General features: G+C 58.4%; 2 protein-coding genes across 6 annotated transcripts; one reads left to right on the top strand and one right to left on the bottom strand.

Annotated features, from left to right (window-relative positions):
• The first annotated feature begins 423 nt into the window (after positions 1-423).
• Positions 424-11,426, top strand: LOC148428484 (uncharacterized). Of its 4 annotated transcripts, none has more exons than XM_088408878.1 (15): positions 424-1,064; positions 1,130-1,257; positions 5,297-5,491; positions 5,558-5,716; positions 5,783-5,844; positions 6,384-6,486; positions 6,662-6,747; positions 6,814-6,914; positions 7,045-7,115; positions 7,182-7,280; positions 8,574-8,644; positions 8,738-8,855; positions 9,003-9,167; positions 9,443-9,619; positions 9,692-11,426. In XM_088408878.1, exons 3-15 carry the CDS (start codon positions 5,339-5,341, stop codon positions 11,189-11,191), a joined length of 2,865 nt encoding a protein of 954 aa, XP_088265004.1. In that variant the 5' UTR covers positions 424-1,064; positions 1,130-1,257; positions 5,297-5,338; the 3' UTR covers positions 11,192-11,426. The 4 variants fall into 4 exon arrangements, with proteins under 4 accessions (XP_088265004.1, XP_088264997.1, XP_088265011.1 ...); XM_088408871.1 differs by having other exon boundaries at positions 1,130-1,737; XM_088408885.1 differs by having other exon boundaries at positions 427-1,064; positions 1,130-1,737; positions 9,524-9,619.
• LOC148428483 (E3 ubiquitin-protein ligase TRIM39-like) lies at positions 11,263-16,604 on the bottom strand. Of its 2 annotated transcripts, none has more exons than XM_088408939.1 (8): positions 16,384-16,604; positions 14,791-15,495; positions 14,287-14,382; positions 13,986-14,219; positions 13,755-13,902; positions 13,602-13,628; positions 13,361-13,536; positions 11,263-12,506 (listed from the first exon to the last, which is right to left on the bottom strand). In XM_088408939.1, exons 2-8 carry the CDS (start codon positions 15,394-15,396, stop codon positions 12,114-12,116), a joined length of 1,680 nt encoding a protein of 559 aa, XP_088265065.1. In that variant the 5' UTR covers positions 15,397-15,495; positions 16,384-16,604; the 3' UTR covers positions 11,263-12,113. The 2 variants fall into 2 exon arrangements, with proteins under 2 accessions (XP_088265065.1, XP_088265056.1); XM_088408930.1 differs by having other exon boundaries at positions 16,287-16,460.
• Positions 16,605-17,530: the final 926 nt, after the last annotated feature.

Genomic DNA, 17,530 nt, shown 5'->3' with positions numbered 1-17,530 from the left:
ACCCGAAATCGAAAGAAAACTGCAGTAATCCAAGTAAAGCTGACGAATTTCAAAGATGAAAAAAACAAAAGAATGGACCGCACTCTGTATGTGCGTGTGCGTGCGTGAGTTGTGTCCAGCCGGAATACACCGGGCTGTCCAACATTGTCGTCTCTTGCACGTTTAACTTGCAGACCGAGGTGATCACTCGATCGGGTTAAACCAAACAGAAATCACACATCCCAAAGGCGGAAATATGAAAATCAAAAATCATTTTGATCATCTTTCATGATATGATTACGATGATTAGACTGTTGTGCAAATAAGAGTGGACTTTGAAAGGAATTGAGCACTTCAACTGGATGTATTTGCACTTTTACATTTTGGGACGTCTTTGGCATATCTGTGTGTTTTTTCAGCCAAGACAAAGCCACCGGGTTCAAAGCACCACAGTTTCATCGCCGCACGCCTACTGGGTCGGTCGGTGAGAGACACGGTCCTTGAGCCCGCCAGTGGCTAGTGGTGATAGTCGCACGGATTTCCCGCAAATCTTACGGAACGCTCGGTAATTAATAATCTTATGGCCATTAGCCGCTCCCTCCCCTCTCCACAAACGTGACTATGCTTAGGGTTACCGTGCACAGCCTTCAGAGCTCGTCTTGCTATGACGTCATTTCTATTTCCGTCCGCGGAACTCCCGGAAGCCGAAGACACACGCCTTGTTCCAACCGGCAAGTCGCGGTCGCGTTTGTAGACCGTTACGCATCGTCTTTCGCTAGCTTTTGCACCATGGCTACGGAACCACCAAAGAAGAAAGCAAAGTTTTTAAAGGATCGGATGGATGAATTCAAAGGCGTAATTGTGCCCGGAAAGGAGGAAACGCATGCGCGTCGCACCTTACGTGCGCGTGAAATTCAAGTCCGGAGCAGAGCACGCCACGCGAAAGAACGCTTGAAATGAGCCATACCCAAAAGGGGATAGTCGGCAGCCTGCCCGTTTGCTTGACTTGTTCTCCTCTCTGCTTGACACGGCGCCGCTTTGTGACATTGAGACTTGAGAGGCTCTCTTCAATACGCCGGATGAAAGTGAGTACTAGTATTCTTCCTTTTCGAGAAAATATTCGTTACTGCATTTGCACTTGTTGAAATAGTTGCTGTATGGCGATGTGACGAAAAACGTCGCTGATGGAGAGCTCCAAACCGGCCCGAAGAGTGTGTGAGTGACGGTGTTGCGGAAAGGCTCTTCGGGGTTGCGCCAAAGGTTGCCCTCGCGTGCCAGGTACCGTGGCGTTTTGGCTGTTCCGTCATCATTGGGAATGCCCAAAGCGTAAAATAAGCCGAAATATACGCGACGCGTCCTCCGATGGTAGACAAGACGAAATATACGCGACGCGTCCTCCGATGGTAGACAAGACGACACGCCGCCGCCGGCAGAGCTTTTCAAACGCTTTTCAGCGCTTTGCTGCCCTCGGGCGGCCGGCCAGGGAGGCGCAACCCGCGTCGGCTCCGACGTGCGCGTTGCACAATCCGACCGTTCGTTCGCGTTTTGATTTGAATCGCGGCGCTTTCCGCTCGAGGGTATTTGCAAGGCGCGGGCGCACGCGCGCGTTTGAAGGTGCCCCGCTATTTCCGGTGAAGGGAGCGGCCCGCGCAAGTCTTATCTTTGCGCCACAGGCGAGCGCGAGTGCGCTCCTCCGGCCGTGGGGCGCGCGCACGCCGATCTGAGCGCGTCTTCGGCGGTCGCTCGGGAAGGAACTCGGTGAGTAGTTGTTGCCGCTCTCGCGTTTTGCCTTCTTTTCTTCCCGGCCGGGTCCCACGTTTCCCCAACCAAAGAGACGAGCGGGCGGGTCCCGCATGGTGGAATTCATGCTGCAAGCCAATGCCTTCCGTTGCTCCTTGCGATGCGTCCGCCTTGGCCGCCGAGAGGCGCTACGTCCATCATTTGGATGCTTATGCTATCCGGTGCGCACGATTGATCATCGCACCCTCGTCCTTTGCATTCCCTCCGGTGTGGGATAATAAACACGGCTTTCGTGTTACACTTATATTACTGCGTCGTCTTTCAATAGCCCTGTAACTGTATGACCACAGACACGACACGGTGGTAACTTTAAGCGTAAGTCTACAGAGAAAGGAAATCGTACGAGTGCAGGCAGGAGTAGCCCGGCGCCTGATGAGCGGCGGGCCGGAAAAAACCCCCAAATCGCTCAGATTTCCTCGCCTCGCCGTTTGGGTTGAGCTAGCATGTCGATGGTGTTTGACATTGTTGTTAGCCTGGAGCTAAGCAGACTTTCCCCAGGCTCATTTGCTTTGAAATTGCCAAGACTCTGCACTAACTTTGGCGGCGCTTCTCAAAGTGGGAAGCGGGGGTCCGTGGGGACCGGACCCCTCCCCGTGATGAGTACAAGCCACCCAATTTGGGTTTTTTTTTCTTGAAACCGGAAGTCTTCGTACTATTCATATTTAAGACTAATATTACCGCAGTGCGCGTATCTTCAATCTATGAAACCTTCTATATCGCAGTAAGTGAAGAGGGCCCCGTTTCCATATCATCTGACTTCTCTGACTCGGAGCCACTCGCCTGCCTGCCTTCTTTCATCGGCGGCTAGCCCCGGCGGATTACGACTCCTGCCCCCGTTTGTATTTATTTTTTATCCCGGTCCAGTCATTCAATGCCAGACATTTACGTAGCGATTGAATATCAAAGCGCCTGGAAATGAATGTACTTTATTATCGATCGTCTAGACTCCTAAAATCAAATCGCGTGAAAATACGTCCCTGTCATTGAATGAGTTAACATCATTTGAAAAATGCAGTCATTTTGAAAGTGTCTACCAATGCCGCTTTAAGAGCGCCATCTGCTTTTATAATGCAGTTTTGGACTAAATATTAGGAAATGGAAAAAGACCAAAAAAAAAAAGGTTGAACGTCGCCGCGGCGCAACGTGACGGCGGTTCCCACCTTTTATTTCATTTTTTCACCCCACCCAAGTCTGCAACACCTCCGGGCGTTAACGAGGCCCGGCGCTTCTCACCTTGCGGCTGACGCAAAAGTTTCCGCTTCATTTGTCATCCTGCGCGCGTTTGCGTGCGTGACGGGGCAGCTCAATTTGCAGTGTCAATATTTGCCCGCGTTGGGTGCGAGGAGAAAGGCCGCCGCGTACAGCCCAAAAAATGTCCGCTTGAACAAACGGGACCGCTGGCCACTTTTCAATAGGCTGGCCTTATTGTCGCCCAAATAGGAAATGCTCATTACTTTGTCAAATACGATGCATTTTTCCGTTCGACCCGTCGAAATGTTCAGTGGTGTCAGAAGGTACTTTTTTTTTTTCGGGGGCGCCCTTCACCTACAAAAATGGTAAATATGCGATGGTAGCTAAAGGAACCTCATTGTATATTTATATATTTGTGAAAAGAGTATATTTATGATGTCATAATTAAATTATGACTTTTGAAGACTTTTGCACGGGGGAGGTCTAGGCTAAGCCAACCATAGAAGTTATTGAAAGGGTTCCGAATGTCGTAGGTTGGCCACGGGCGCCACCTGGTTTTGGGATTCAACGCAAAATGAAGAAAAAAAGGGAGACAGAGTGGCCGCAAAAAAGAACTCCGAAGGAAGGAAGCAAGACGGAAGGCGAGAAAGGAGAGAAAAGGAGAGAAAGAAGGGAGGAAGGAGATAAAGGCGAGGCAGGAAGGAAGGACATTAGGAAGCAATGAAGGAGGGAGCGAAAAAAGGAGGGAAGGAAGGCTGGAAAGGATTGAAGGACGGGGAGGAAGGAGGGAAGGAAGGACATTAGGAAGCAATGAAGGAGGGAGCGAAAAAAGGAGGGAAGGAAGGCTGGAAAGGATTGAAGGACGGGGAGGAAGGAGGGAAGGAAGGACATTAGGAAGCAATGAAGGAGGGAGCGAAAAAAGGAGGGAAGGAAGGCTGGAAAGGATTGAAGGACGGGGAGGAAGGAGGGAAGGAAGGAAAGGGAGAACGATTGAAGAAGGGAGGAAGGAATGTAAAGAAAAGGAGGACAGAAAGAAAGAACGAAGAAATGGGAGGGAAGGAAGGAGGGAGGAATGTGAAGGAACCAAGGAAGGAGAAGAAGGCAACGGGGAAGAAATGTGCAGGAACCAGGAAGGAGAAGGGTTAGGGGAAGAAGGGAGGAAGCGGTGAAGGAAACAAACAACTTGTCAAAAGGTGGGCGGGTCACATGAAATGATGTGCCCCCCCCCGCAACAATCCTGTTCAACCAGCTCCGCCCCTCCCCCCCCCTTCAAAGAGACGCCGGCAGCGCCGGCGGACTCCGCTCATCTTCGAGACGCGGCCGGGCGGAACCTCCTCGGCGGCGGTCGGGCCCGCCTCTCCGTCGGGCGCGGGATCGGACGCGAGCGTCGCGACCAGGTCGGCCGAGGGGCGCGGGCCGCCTTGTCGTGGAGGTGGGGGGGGCTCGCTGTCAACTTGTCATCGCGCGAAAAAAGCCTCCCTGTCGGTGACCACCACGATTGGGGGCGTTCCGAGCGGTCGCCGCGGTAGCGCGCGCCAATCGCGACCCCTTGCGCTCGGCTGACTTTTGGCGCTGAAAAGTCTCGTCCGCGGCTTTTCGTTTTGCGCGTAAATTCGTAAAATCGCGGAAACATCTTGGCAGAGTTGCAAAATCGGTGGCCGTCCCAAGACAAATCCAAAGCCGCGGGGTTCAAAGCGGGAGAAAAAAGTCGCCGATCGATGACTTTACCGGCCACAGTGAGGCCCAAAGGCGCCCGGTGGCCGACGAGCGCGGGCCGGCTTCCAAAGTCTTTGGAAACGAGCCGTTTGCTTGCGCCGCACCAACCGAGGCCACCGCGAAGCGACACCTAGAAAAACCAGAGCGCCGGCTTTTAGTCGCGCCAGCGCCTCAAAATTAGCGCCGCTGCAAGCTCGCGCGCGCATGCACAAAATCCCACCTGGACAGTGGCTGTGCTACTCGCATGGAGCAAGTAGATTTTTTTTTTTTGGGGGGGGGGGGGTCTTTTCGTCTTGAATCACCGGCGTGCGCGGTAAAAGAGCCCACCTCACCATAGTTTGGCAGTGCAATACTTACATATTAATGACATTTCTTATGTGGCTTTTCCATCGCAAAATTTCTCAACGGGAAGCCAAAGGTCCCGCCAACTGAAGCCGCGAGGTTGCCGCGCCGCCTTCTCGACATCCTTTAAATGTCGGGCGGCCACAAAATATCCGTCCGTCCGCGGTCTTGACCGCTTGCCCTCACCCACCGCGGCGGAGTCCGAGAAGGGAGCAAAAACAAGCCTTTGACGATGAAACAAAAGAAAAAGGCACCTTAACTCACGCAGGCAGAGCATCGGTCGTCGGTCCCTGCGACCTCGCCCGCCGGGATGCGCGCCGCGGAGGGCGAGAGGCCGGCCGCGGTGCCGCCGCCCCCTCCGCCCCCGCCGCCGCCTCCCCCCTCGCAGAGAGAACCCGCCGGAGGCCTGAGGCCGACCCGGCGGACGAGGACTTTCTTCTGGAAGACCATCTCGGAGGAGCAGGTAGGGACGGAAGGCGCCATCCGGTCCGGTCCGCCCGCCTGACGGCGACGCGGGCGCGCGCGGCAGGTGCGGGGCCGCGCCAACCTGTGGACGCAAGGCCCGGCGCGGCGGCGCTACCAGATGGACGCCGACACGGTGGAAGAACTCTTCGGGCGGAAGGAGGGGCCGGACGCGCCCGCCAGGGGGGAAAGGGGCCCCTCCTCGCCGCGGGACGCCAAGGGCCAGGTGGGCCGCCGTCAACATGACGACCGCGAGCACCGTGATGTCATTGAAAGCCGCTGGCTCCCGCAGGTCTCCATCTTGGACACTAAGCGCGCCATGAACGTGGGCATCTTCCTCAAGCAGTTCAAAAGGTAAAAGCTAATGAAACCGTCTTGTATAGTTGTAGGGCGGGCAGTTATAAATGAGAACCCCAGGAGGATTTGAATATCACGCATAGCGTCGTAATGCCATCCGGTGGGCACGATTGGTGATTGCCCTCTCGTCCTCTGCATTCCCTCAGTTGTGGGATGATAAACGTGGCACTTGTTACACTTGTATGTCTATGTTGCGCTTCGATGGCGACTGTTTAGTGTGGTTAGCGACCCACTTAATACGGCTATTTTTAATCAGTGATGAATGACCCTTCCACTGCACCCAATTCGATCGTATATTTCATATTTAATTTTGGAATGTAAAACGTAATTCATCGAACGCGTATCAGAACGAAATCGGTCCCAGGCTCCAATTTCAAAGGGGCGTTTCTTGCTAAACGCCGCCATCTTTAGGCCGCGGGCGTAAGCGCAGCCTTGATGGCAGGCGCAGCCGATGTTTTGATTTGTCTGTCGCGCGCCGCACTGTGACGCGCGGCGTGAAAAGAAGCCGAGCGCGGGCCGCCGCCCTCCTCCCTCAGGTCCAACCGGGCCATCGTGGACGACATCCGGCGCGGCCACAGCCGGCCTTACGGGGCCGAGCCTCTGCGGGAGCTGATGAAGCTGCTCCCCGAGCCGGACGAGGTGCGCGCGCTTCTGCCCGCGCCGTCGCGTTGTCCGTCGCGCGTCCGTCACGTCCGTCGCGTCGTCCGTCGCGTCGTCCGTCCCGTCGTCCGTCCCGTCGTCCGTCGCGTTCTTTACAAAAGCCGCGCGTCCCAAAGGTTACGCCGTTCAAACATGTTTGTCCGGGCGGGGCAAGGTGAAGAAGATGAAGGCGTACGGCGGCGAGGCGTCGGAGCTGCCCCTCGCCGACTCCTTCGTCTTCCTGCTGACGCGGCTCCCCGGGTGGGCTTCCGACCTTTGACCTTGGGGCCCGGCCCGCGCCGCTCACGCCGCGCGGCGCCCCCGCAGTTACGCCACGCGCGTGGAGTGCATGCTGGCCAGGGAGGAGCTTCCCGCCGCCTGCCGGGCCCTGCGGGCGCAGGTCGGCGTCCTTCGCTCCGCCGCCAAAGGTGGGCCGCTCCCCGTTTCCGGAGCGGCGCCGGCCCCCGTTGACCGTCTCCGGAGCGGCGCCGGCCCCCGTTGACCGTCTCCGGAGCGGCGCCGGCCCCCGTTGACCGTCTCCGGGCGCGTCCCCCGCAGAGGTCCTGGACTGCCGGGAGCTGCACGCCGTCCTCCACATGCTGCTGCAGGCCGGGAACATCCTGGACGCCGTGAGCCGCGCCCGCCGTCCCCGCCGCCTCGGCGGCGCCGCGCGTCTTAGCCTCGGCGTCTTGCAGGGCGCCGAGGCGGCGGGCTTCAGACTCTCGTCCCTGCTGTCCCTGGCCGACGCCAAAGCCAACAAACCGGGAATGAGGCTGCTGCACTTTGTGGCTCTGGTGAGTGACAAAACCGCTCGTCCTGCCTTCCTCCTCCTTTTTCTCCCCCTTTTCTTCCCGGCGCGTTCAAAGGACGTGACTCGGCCGGGCGTCGGGTCCGCATAAGATAACCGGGGGCGGGCAACTTAGGTTTTTTTTTTTTGCCGCCCCGACATTGGTCCGAGCCCCGTCCCTTTTCCGTCGTCGTCGGACGCCGGGAGAAACTGCCGGGGTCGGTCCGGCAGTCTGTCGGCGGAACTTTGCCCGGTCTTCCGCCGCCGCTAGAGGGCGACATTCGACAATTTCTTTTTCTGGTCCGTTATTCGTCAGGCGCTGGAAACACTCGAATTCTTTTTTTTCTCTATTATTACTTACGCTTAAAGTTCTTGTCCGCGCTTCTACAATTGCACTGCAATTGAAACACAACCCAGTGATAGAAGCGCAACACGAAATAAAGATCAGCTAAGGTAACCCTAAGCTTTAAATCACCGAAATGTCTTTGGAAAGTATACCGTCATGCCGTTTATCATCCCACATTCGACAAGCGCAGGGAACGGGAGCGCGTTTAACGATCACGTCCAGCGGGTGGCATTACTACGTCGTTCGGTGCATTTTTATTTAGAACCGCCTCCCCTACAACCATAGAGAGACGGTTTCACTAACACGTCTCTCAAATGTCATTAAGTCAAACAAGTATTACTGAAAGTACCGCTTTAGTTAGGGAATTGGAAAACGTTTATCTTGAAAATCTTGCCTTCCCAGGCCAACGGCCATTGAGAGAAAGGATGCAAATTTGATCCGCACGCCCAGAATGCTCTTACTTGCCAGCAAGAAAACCGAAAACGGGAGCAACTACAAATCAATCTCCGGTCAAGTCAGTTGTGTTATAGCTGCGACTGACAAGTAGCGAATGGAAGCGACTCGATTCGGCAAGCAAAAAGGGGCGTGGCGGGCTAACGGACCTATGACGGCGGCTGAAAATCGCTATTCCGACGTTTTTAATCTGTCAAGTTTTGCTTGTTTATTGTTTAAATTTTGGTCGGTCGTGTCGGCTAAACGGGCGGCGGACTGACGGACAGTACTCACATCCCAAGTCTCCATAATAATAAAAGAACGTCCGGCATAGCGTAAAAACGCATACAGCACAGTGCCACAAATACTGTAAGTCATGATAATCGTCAAAGAACACCCGCCACTATGTGGTATTTCCACCTCAAAGAAAGGTAGCGATCCGATCGTCAATGGAGACCAGAGAGCGGCCAGCGAGTTTCTCCGCAAACCCGAGCGATGGTAATGGATCAAACGTCTTCCCAGGAAGCTCAGAAAAGCGAGGAGGCGTCGCTGGACTTCCCGCTCAAATTGAGTCACCTACAGGCCGCTTCCAGGTCAGACCGAGTCCTTCCTCCGGCCGGTGCACCGATACCTCGCGGGGACGTTCGCCAGTGGGACTTTGGTTTTTTGCTCCGGCCGGAGTGCAGGATCTCCTTGGAGATGCTGGAGGACGAAGCGCAGCGGCTGACCTGCCGCGTGCGCGCTCTGGAAGACGGCGTCCTCACGGACCGGGAGCTGCTACCCCAGCTGGATGACTTCCTGCAGGTAGTGCCGACGGGGGGGGGGGGGGGTCCCGTCGTCGAAGGGGCTTCGAAAGGCTTCGGCGGTCGGCGGACGTCACGCGACCGGTAGTTTTAGCGGCGGACCTGGGCCGCCTTGCGCTCGCAATCTCCGGCTTCCTTACGAGCCCAGGAGGCAAAGGCCGGCCTGCGCCGGCTGCGCCAGGACCGGGAGCTGCTGGCCCGGGAGGCCGGCGAGCTGAAGGACTTCTTGTGCGAGGACGCCGACGCCTTTCGGCTGGACCGCTGCTTGAGCGTCCTGCGCGACTTCTGCTGCAAGTTCAGCCACGCTGTCAAGGTAGGCCGCCGGCGACTTTCGCAGCCTCTCGGATGCCGAACGCAGGGAACGCGTTGACGAACGGCCGTCCGCGCGCCCAATCGCACCAATTTAGGGTCTCCCACACACCTGAACACGTTGACAAACGGCCGTCCGCGCGCCCAATCGCACCAATTTAGGGTCTCCCACACACCTGCGCGCTTTTGGAATGTGGGAGGAACCCGGACTGCCCGCGCCGGCTCGGGGAGGTCATGCAAACCCCGCACAGATATTGGATCTTAATTAGTCTATTTCAGAATCCCCCAAAATGTTGGCCGATTCGCCATCCCCTCGACGCTCAGAAAGAGGGGTCAGTGTTTGTCGGGGGTCGATTTCAGGAGAACGACGAAAGGGAGGCCACGGAGCGGGCGCGCCGCCGTCGCTTACAAGTGCTGGAGGAGCGCAAGAGACATTCGTGGGCCGGCGGCGAGGAGGTAACCCTAACGCGGCGGAAAATACGCAGCTCTTTCTACGGCAAATGAGTTGACGGCGTCTCGCTGCGGCAGATGGGCGGCGCCGCCGGCCGGTTCCGCAGCAGCGAAAGCGACCTTTCGGAGGCCGCCTTGCGCCGCGAAGCCGACGCGCTCCTGGAGATCCTCTCGCCCGAGGCCGCCGGCTGGCGCGCTTCTCGCCGACGGGCGGCTCGCCCCCGACGGTCGCCGCCAAGCCCGTCCTCTCCCTCCACCCCCGAGCCCCCGCCACCCCACGCCCGCAACCTCGTGAGTCGCATCGGCGCCGACGCCCGCTCGGATGACGACGGCAGACAGCGCGGAGGGGCTTGGTGGACGCGGCCGTACAAAACGCGAAACCGAGATGACCCCCGATTGGACGGCAAAAACAAGGAGGGACGCGAATGCGAGCGCGATGGCGACGGCGATGGCGACTGCAACCTCGCGGAGCTTTTGCAGAACCGCCCGCCGGCTCCTGAGCCGAAGGCCCGCGGCGAGTTTGTGGGCCTCGCCCGTGTCGGTGACATCCCCGCTCCGAGAGACCCGCGGGCTTCGGACGAGGCGGCGCCGGCGGCGGTCGCGTGCTGCGTGACGGCCGCGTGCGACGCCGACCGCCGTGGAGAAAAAGAGCCGGCGTCCTTCGCCGCGCCGACCCCGTCCCAGCCCGTCAGTCGGCAACCCCCGCCTTCCTCGCCAATTTGCGTCTCCTCCGTGGGCGCTCCTCAGCCGGACCGGCGTAAGAAGTGGGCCCCTCCCCCAGCCGCGGTGACCGCCGCCCCATCCGAGCGTGTGCGCACCCTCAACAGCTCTGAGAAACAAAACCTGCGGCGGGTGGTGCCCATCTCCAGGACCGGCAGGGAGAAGCCTTGGGAGAGGCCCTCGGCCACCTCCGCCCCGCGAGCCCGGGAGTCCGAGAAGATGTGTCGCTCCACGCTGCGAGCGGCGCGGCCTCCCGTGGCGTCATCGGGCCCGGCGTTCGCCCGAAGCACCGCCTCTTCCTCTTTTAGGCAAAGGCGTGCCGGCCTTTCCCCGGCAAAGGTCCCCGAAGGTGCTTGGCGGGCATCGTTCAAAGCCTCCGCCCGCCAACCCCGCCCCTCCTCGTCCCCGTCCTCCTCCTTGTCCGAGCCGACGCGGAGTGTCGGGACATCGCGGGACGTCGGCGCGCCGCCGAAGACCCGCGTCGGACCGGCTTCGGCGGTCAGGACATCCGCAAACGTTGGCTCGCCTCCGAACGTCGGGGCGCGGCGGGGCGTCGGGACATCGGCGGCGGTCGGCGCGCCGGCGAGCTTCAGGGCTTCGTCGGTCGTCAGCGCGCCGGCGAGCGTCAGGACGTCGGCGGACGTCGGCGCGCCGCCGAAGACCCGCGTCGGACCGGCTTCGGCGGTCAGGACATCCGCAAACGTTGGCCCGCCTCCGAACGTCGGGGCGCGGCGGGGCGTCGGGACGGCCCCCGACTCCCAAGCCCCCCCAAAGAGGGACGGGCGCAAGGGCGGCTCCTCGGACAAGTCGGTCCACTTGCGCCAGTCGCTCCGGGGCTGCAGGCCCAGCTGGAGATAACGCAAGACTGCCGTTCAACGGAGAGAAAGCAGAAAGAAAAGAAAGCGCGTGGAATGCAAGAGGAATGGAAGGAAAGACGTTTTTATTAACAGTAACGCAACCGGCAGAACATAAAACAAGCTTGGCTGCAGTTAGTCTCCATTAAGGGTATTTCTGTTTCCTTTGGAGTCCGCTGCATTTTGACAGATTCAAATCCGAGTGTTTGTCTTGTAGAAATAAAGCTAGGGAAACATTAGCCAAAGCTTGGAAATGAATTCTAGTCGTTTTGCATGTATTCACGAGTGCCTTGGTTACGACGCCTCAAAAGCAGAGCCGGTTTTTTTTGTCCAAACATAGTGATGTGCGGCACCGTAGCGATGAAGTGCCCTTGCCAAGAAACGAATGCGGAAACGAATTTTGTCGCTACGATCTAGCGATATTATCTAGCGATACGATCTAGGATATTCGTTTGTTTACCGAAGCGGCTCGGACCGGCTGTCGGGGCGGCGATCCTTTATGTTGTCACTTTCCGGTGATGTGGAATCCACCTCTGACTTCCTCGCACTGATTAATCCGGATCCCAAATGAACCGCGCAAGCCATCGTGACCGATGGGCTCATGACACGAATAACGGGACGACGCTGACCACGCGCAGATAGCGCGCTTCATGTGGGAGCCAGACCATCAATGACATCGAGGCGGACTTTTGAACGAAAGAAAGGCTGAGTAGCGAACACTACGCCACGTCCTGCTACTCATGCGGGCAACCGGCAAAAACGCTTGCTCGTCGGCAAGACGTTTGGAACGCATGCGGCGCTAACAAGCGGCGAAGGGGGGCGGCGCTAACAAGCGGCGAAGGGGGCGGCGCTAACAAGCGGCGAAGGGGGCGGCGCTAACAAGCGGCGAAGGGGGCGGCGCTAACAAGCGGCGAAGGGGGCCGGCGCTAACAAGCGGCAAAGGGGGGCGGCGCTTCCCGCTCCGCCGCGGCGATGACGAGCGGCGCGGCGTTCCGCCCCTCGTCGCAAACCCCGGGGCTGAAAAAGGGGAAAATCCTCTCGCCGAAGACGCACCCGGAGAAGGTGTACACGTGCGAGCGGGCGCCCGCGTCGAAAAAGGACACCGTCCCGCCCTCGTAATCGACGAACACGCCGACCGTCTGCGGCTTGGCGTCCAAGGTCAGGAGGACCGAAGGCGAGTCCAGAGCGCGGTACTCGTCCCCGCTCCTCAGGCGCACCGTCCAGAAGCCGTTCTCGGGCTTGGACGTGATCAGGCCCTTCCTGTTGACGGACTCTTTGACCACGCCCACGTCCCAAAACGTCTTTGTCCCCACCTCCACCTGATGGGAGAGAAATATTTGACGGCGGCGCCGATCGATTCCATCGGCGTACCGCGATACCCGGTCCGATGCCGACTTTGCTTTCCGATGTATGGATTGCGCAACGCCCTATTTGAGTCGTAGAGTTCTTTGGTTGTTCCCAGTCCAACTTTTGAACGGTTTTTGTCGGTCTGCGATTTCAAAACCGCGCTTCAAACGGATTCGACTCCGCCCTCTGACCGAAACCCAGAGTAAAATGTCACCCAGGAAAATGACTGACATCCCTGATCCAAACGCTTTTGTTGATCAAAAAACCCGCGCCTGCCCCGCCTACTCCCGCGCGATCGGCCTCAGGAGTCGGCGTCTGTCCAACGTCGCGGCCGGGGCCGACCCCGCTTCTTGTAAGAGAGCCGATCGACCGATTGTCTCGCCGGTCTTGTCCGCCCCGTTGGCTGTCTGTTGAGTCTCCGAGTGAACCTGAAGCTAACGCGTCTCTTTGAGAATCGGTCGCGTTCCCTGTCGCGTTGCCCTCTGTACCGATGTGTGTCTGTGCATGAATATGTATATTTCTGAGTATTACAGGTTGTTTTGGTCAATGGGTGAATCCTACTAATGCTGTTTTTTTTTTTTGTGTGCGTGTCAATTTACATGCCGTAGGGCCCGCGGGCCAGATTAATTTTACGTGGCCCGCCGAAGGCCCGCCGAAGGCCCGTTTAACTTCGAGCGCCGTAATCATACTAGGAGACGATTTCGAAGGGATTGGCTTTCCCCATGGCGCGGACCCAACGGGGGAAGTTTCAGCTCCGGGCAAAACGGAGTTCGGCGGCCCAGCCGTAGATGGACAAGTCGGCCTTTGCCTCAACAGGACCAATGACCTGGAAGTAGAAGCTGCCGGACAGGAAGCCCCTCTTGGCCAAAACGCAGATGACCGGGTCGAAGCGCCCGGGGTTGTCGGGCACGGCTCGCAGCGGCTGGGCGCGGCCCGCCCGCTTGCCGTCGTCCGACAGGCAAATGTTGGGATGGGCCGTGTCCGGGTCCAGCTCCACGTCCACTGTCGCCAGCGCCGGCCGGGTGAGTCGGAAGCGCGGCGGCGGGCCGCGGCGACGGAGGCCTTACCCGCGTAGCTCCGCATGCGCTTCATTTCTGAGGAAGAGGAGGTCAAGTGCACCCAAATGATTTGGGGCAAATAGCCACTCGGGCACGTGCGATTACAGGTACACCCAAGCCCGCTATTTGAGAAGGAGCCGACCGCGGCGGGACGTAACTCACCCTCCGTCTTGAGGACGTCCAGCTCGTCGCCGAGGGCGGCCATCATTCGGGCCAGCGCCCTCCTCCGCGTCCCCACGCCGTGCTCGGGCCGCACGCCCATCTCCGCCCACTCCCGGGTCGGGGGAGGCGACGTCAGCGAGGGAAACCTCTGTCCCGCGTAAGCGCAAGGGGGTGAGAGGACGCGCCGCGGCGGGCCCGGCGCCAAAGCGGCGACGGCTCCGGCCGGCCCACCAGGAGGATTCGCAGATGGTCGTCGGCGGCGAGGAGCTCGGCCATCAGGCGGTTTCGAGAGTCCAGCTCGGCCATCTCCCCCCGAAGCTGCTCCAGCAGCCCGTCGGCCCTCTCCTCGGCGGCCCTCTCGCTCCGCTCGATCTCGGCGTCCGCCGCCGCCCGCCCTTCCTCCGCCAGAGCCGTCAGGCGTGCCCAGAGGCGCCGGTTCTCCGCCCTCTCATCCGCCGCGCTCGTCTGTTGAAGCGGAGCGCGCGCGGCCTCAAGCCCGGGCCGATTTCCTTCGGGCCCGATCGGGACGCACCTTGCTGAGCTTGACGGCGTTTTGGATTTCCTCCACTTTCTTCTGACGCTCCTGGATCTTTTGCTCAAATTCGACCCGCTTCTTCTCCATCCGCACCTGAAACGCGGAGGGCGAGCCGCTAGGTTTTTGGTCCGGGCCCACGTGGCCGAGCCACCGAATGTTATTGGAACGGAACATCTGGTAAAACCACCTTAAACACAAACGGATTGTGACGGATACCCCCCCCCCCGGCGAGCGCCAACATCCGGTTTCCGGACCTGGCCTTATCCCGAGCTCCGGGGTCTCGTCACGCACACCCTTACTAGTATAGTCCGATCTCCCGGTGCACCTTTATGATCACGAACCGAAAGTATGAGGGAAAAACGCCGCCTGAAGGACAGCGGCCTCGCCGCACAGATTAAGGCTGGAGCAACGGAAATGAACGAGAGCAAAATCGGGCATCCGTCCATCCCGTTCAAAGTAGGCCTCCGGCACAGATAGCCCGCAGAGCGGCGACGGCGTTACCTTGGCGTCGGCGCTCTCCCGCTCCACGGGCACCACGCGGTGACCGTCGTGCCGACTCTCGGCGCAGAAGCGGCACACGCACCGCCGCTCGTCCCGACAGAACATCTCCAGGAGCTGGCGGTGCTCCCCGCAGACGCGCGCCGGCAGGTCCGCGGCCGGCGCCGTCAGCCCGTGCGTCATCAGGGTGGCCACGCTGCGGTGGGCCTCCAGGTGGGCCCGGCAGTACGAGGTCAGGCACACCAGGCAGGACTTGAGGGCCCGCACCCGCAGGGAGGCGGCGGCGCACACGTCGCACGCCGCCTCGCCGTCCCGCGCCGCTTCCGGGTCCGAGGGCGGGGCCGGGCCCCCCGTCGACCTCCCGAAGGCGTCGGCCAGCTCCTTCAGAGCGCCGTTGACGCTCATCCGGGGCCGGCCGGCGAACGCCTCGTGGCAGGCGGGGCAGCTGCAGGCCCGCCCCTCGTCCCCCTCCCGGTCCCCCCAGAGGCGCCGGAGGCAGTCCCGGCAGAAGTTGTGCCCGCAGGGCGTGGTCACGGGCTCCTCCAGCACCCGCTCGCACAGCGGGCACTCCAGCCGCTTTTGGGCCCGGCTGCCGCGCGGGGACGCCATTTCTGCCTCGCGGCCGACACAGGTCCCGCCTTGTGGACTCGGAAGCGCTTTCCACGGAGTCTCTTTTGTTCTCCGGAAGCTCGGCACGCCTGCTCCGCTCTTTTCATTCACACGGGAAACAAAAGCGCGATTTGACTTTCTGCGGGCGCCTTTTTACGCCTTTACCAAGCCGGAGTCATTCCGACGCATTTGTGCCTCATGTTCGCCGTTGCAAAGTAACGTTGGGCGCGGTTCCCGCTAATTCAGACGCCGTAAGAGTTCTTCAAAAGGAGTGCCGGTAACTTCCTATTAAGCGCCGTGCCGCACTTTGTCCTACCCAGCCTTTCTCAGTTTTATTTTGCAGGAAAGAGAAAACCCGTGGCCCCCCCGCCCCACTTCCGCACCGACAGTAAATATCCGTAAAAATTGTAGTGTACCCAAACCTGTTTAACCCTAACCAAAGAAAAAAAGCGATCAAAATCAACTTCAAAAGCGTCTTTTGGATTCTTTACAACGTTAATACCGGTTACAGGTTAGCCTGACTGGAAAAAAGAGAACATTATTTGCGCGATCTATAGAAGTTGTTTAAGTAGACCTAAAACTATGAACGTTGTTTAAGTAGACCTAAAACTGGATCCCTTTTATCGCTAAAATAAGCAACATCTTTCAAGAAGCGTTTCCTACTTTTTTGCAGCCTTTATACAGGATAGTCTAAAACTGAAAAAAGTGCATCAAAGTGCTGAAATATAACGTTGCAATGACACTTCGCTCGAGCAGGAGTGCGCCATGCGTCGGCTGAAATCCCGGCAGAACCATACGGAAGACGATGAGGCCGACGTAGCGCGCAAGGCTCGGCGGGGCCCCAGAAGAAAAGAGCGGCCGAAGCGCAGGCGGGCTCGGCTCGTACTTACCGCGATGATCCCGCGCGTCCGGTCCGCGCGGCGCCGCGCCGGTAAATATCACGCCCGATCACGGTCCAATAGTTGACGCGTTGGACCTGTGACTCACCTGAGCACTAAGGCAGAGAGGAATGCCGCGGCTCCCGCATAACAGGCCGCATTGTTTCCTCTCCTCACGTGCCTGCGCTTCCCTGTCACGCGACGCCGGCGGAACTCCACGCTTTGCTTTTCGTGCGGCCGCCGGGACCAAACCCAAGGGACACCATCTCAATTGCTTCCGCGGCGGCTTGATTTTTTTCAAAGGATGACTGGCGTTTTGCGCGGAAATAAACAAGCTCTGAAACGATCACGTTCGAGGTTGGAATGAGGGTAAAACCCCGACGGGTCCGATTCATTTGGACATACCCGCGCTTCGCCGTTAACACCGAGTAGATAATGGAACGTGACGCAAAAAAACAAGACAAGCAAATGTGGAAAGTAACCTTTCAAGCGTAAACGGCGAAACGGTGAAAACGGCGGCAAAAGGCGGAAAAGAGAGTGGTTCGACTCATCCCTGAAATGACTGCATGGGGCAAATGGCATGGGCGCAACTTTTTCCCTCTTTCTTTTCGATGAATTCTGCCGCTTTATGGTAGAAAAAAGGCTTTCCCTTCAAATGCGCCCTTGTCTTTCCCAGGAGCTGCAATTTAGAGTTTCGCCTCATATCACCAAGCGAAAACGTCTCGGCAGAGGGTTCGCCGGTAGAAGCTTTGGTATCCGGAGGTTCCGCCGTACGTGGGACCCCTTCCGGACTAGGTGGCTTTGTAGCTTTAAGCCAACCTTTCCGAAACGCATTTTCTTCATTTTTCCCTCAATTTTCTTCAAATGATACTCGGGTGAAGCTGCGGTTTTCAAACGAGACATCAGGAATGCTTCTATCGACATTAAAACAAGGACTTGATTCTGAATCGTGACAACCAGCAAGCTTACATTCTCTCATGGCCGCGTTTGTCTTTTTCTTTGCTCTGTTTTCGTGTAACTCTGCTTCCATTTGGCTTTTATGCCTTGCGCCCGTTTCAATGCGTCTGCATTACTTTTCGCAGAAGTTTTCTGTTCGTCTGTCTGGCCGAAGGCCGCCAGCCGTTTGTCCCTGTCGGCCACCGTAGGACAGGACGCCTTTGACGGACTTGCCTTGCGCTGTTGAAAAAGTTATCGACGCGTTGACTTTGACTTGTGACGTGAACGAGTGAGACGTGCTTTCAATTCTGTTGAAAACG

This window comes from Hippichthys cyanospilos, chromosome 1 (genome assembly GCF_059441005.1).
Source record: "Hippichthys cyanospilos isolate Australia breed blue-spotted pipefish chromosome 1, RoL_Hcya_1.0, whole genome shotgun sequence".
NCBI lineage: Eukaryota > Metazoa > Chordata > Actinopteri > Syngnathiformes > Syngnathidae > Hippichthys > Hippichthys cyanospilos.
This window is presented reverse-complemented; position numbering and strand designations above follow the sequence as displayed.

Excerpts from the sequence above, each read along its gene's own strand:
- LOC148428484 (XM_088408878.1), top strand. The coding sequence starts at position 5,339 with ATGCGCGCCGCGGAGGGCGAGAGGCCGGCCGCGGTGCCGCCGCCCCCT. Across the intron at positions 6,487-6,661 it reads TGCTCCCCGAGCCGGACGAG|GTGAAGAAGATGAAGGCGTA; the intron begins GTGCGCGCGCTT and ends GGGCGGGGCAAG. Across the intron at positions 9,620-9,691 it reads CGTGGGCCGGCGGCGAGGAG|ATGGGCGGCGCCGCCGGCCG; the intron begins GTAACCCTAACG and ends TCGCTGCGGCAG.
- LOC148428483 (XM_088408939.1), bottom strand. The coding sequence starts at position 15,396 with ATGGCGTCCCCGCGCGGCAGCCGGGCCCAAAAGCGGCTGGAGTGCCCG. Across the intron at positions 14,383-14,790 it reads GGGAGAGCGCCGACGCCAAG|GTGCGGATGGAGAAGAAGCG; the intron begins GTAACGCCGTCG and ends TCCGCGTTTCAG. Across the intron at positions 12,507-13,360 it reads CCGGCAGCTTCTACTTCCAG|GTGGAGGTGGGGACAAAGAC; the intron begins GTCATTGGTCCT and ends CTCTCCCATCAG.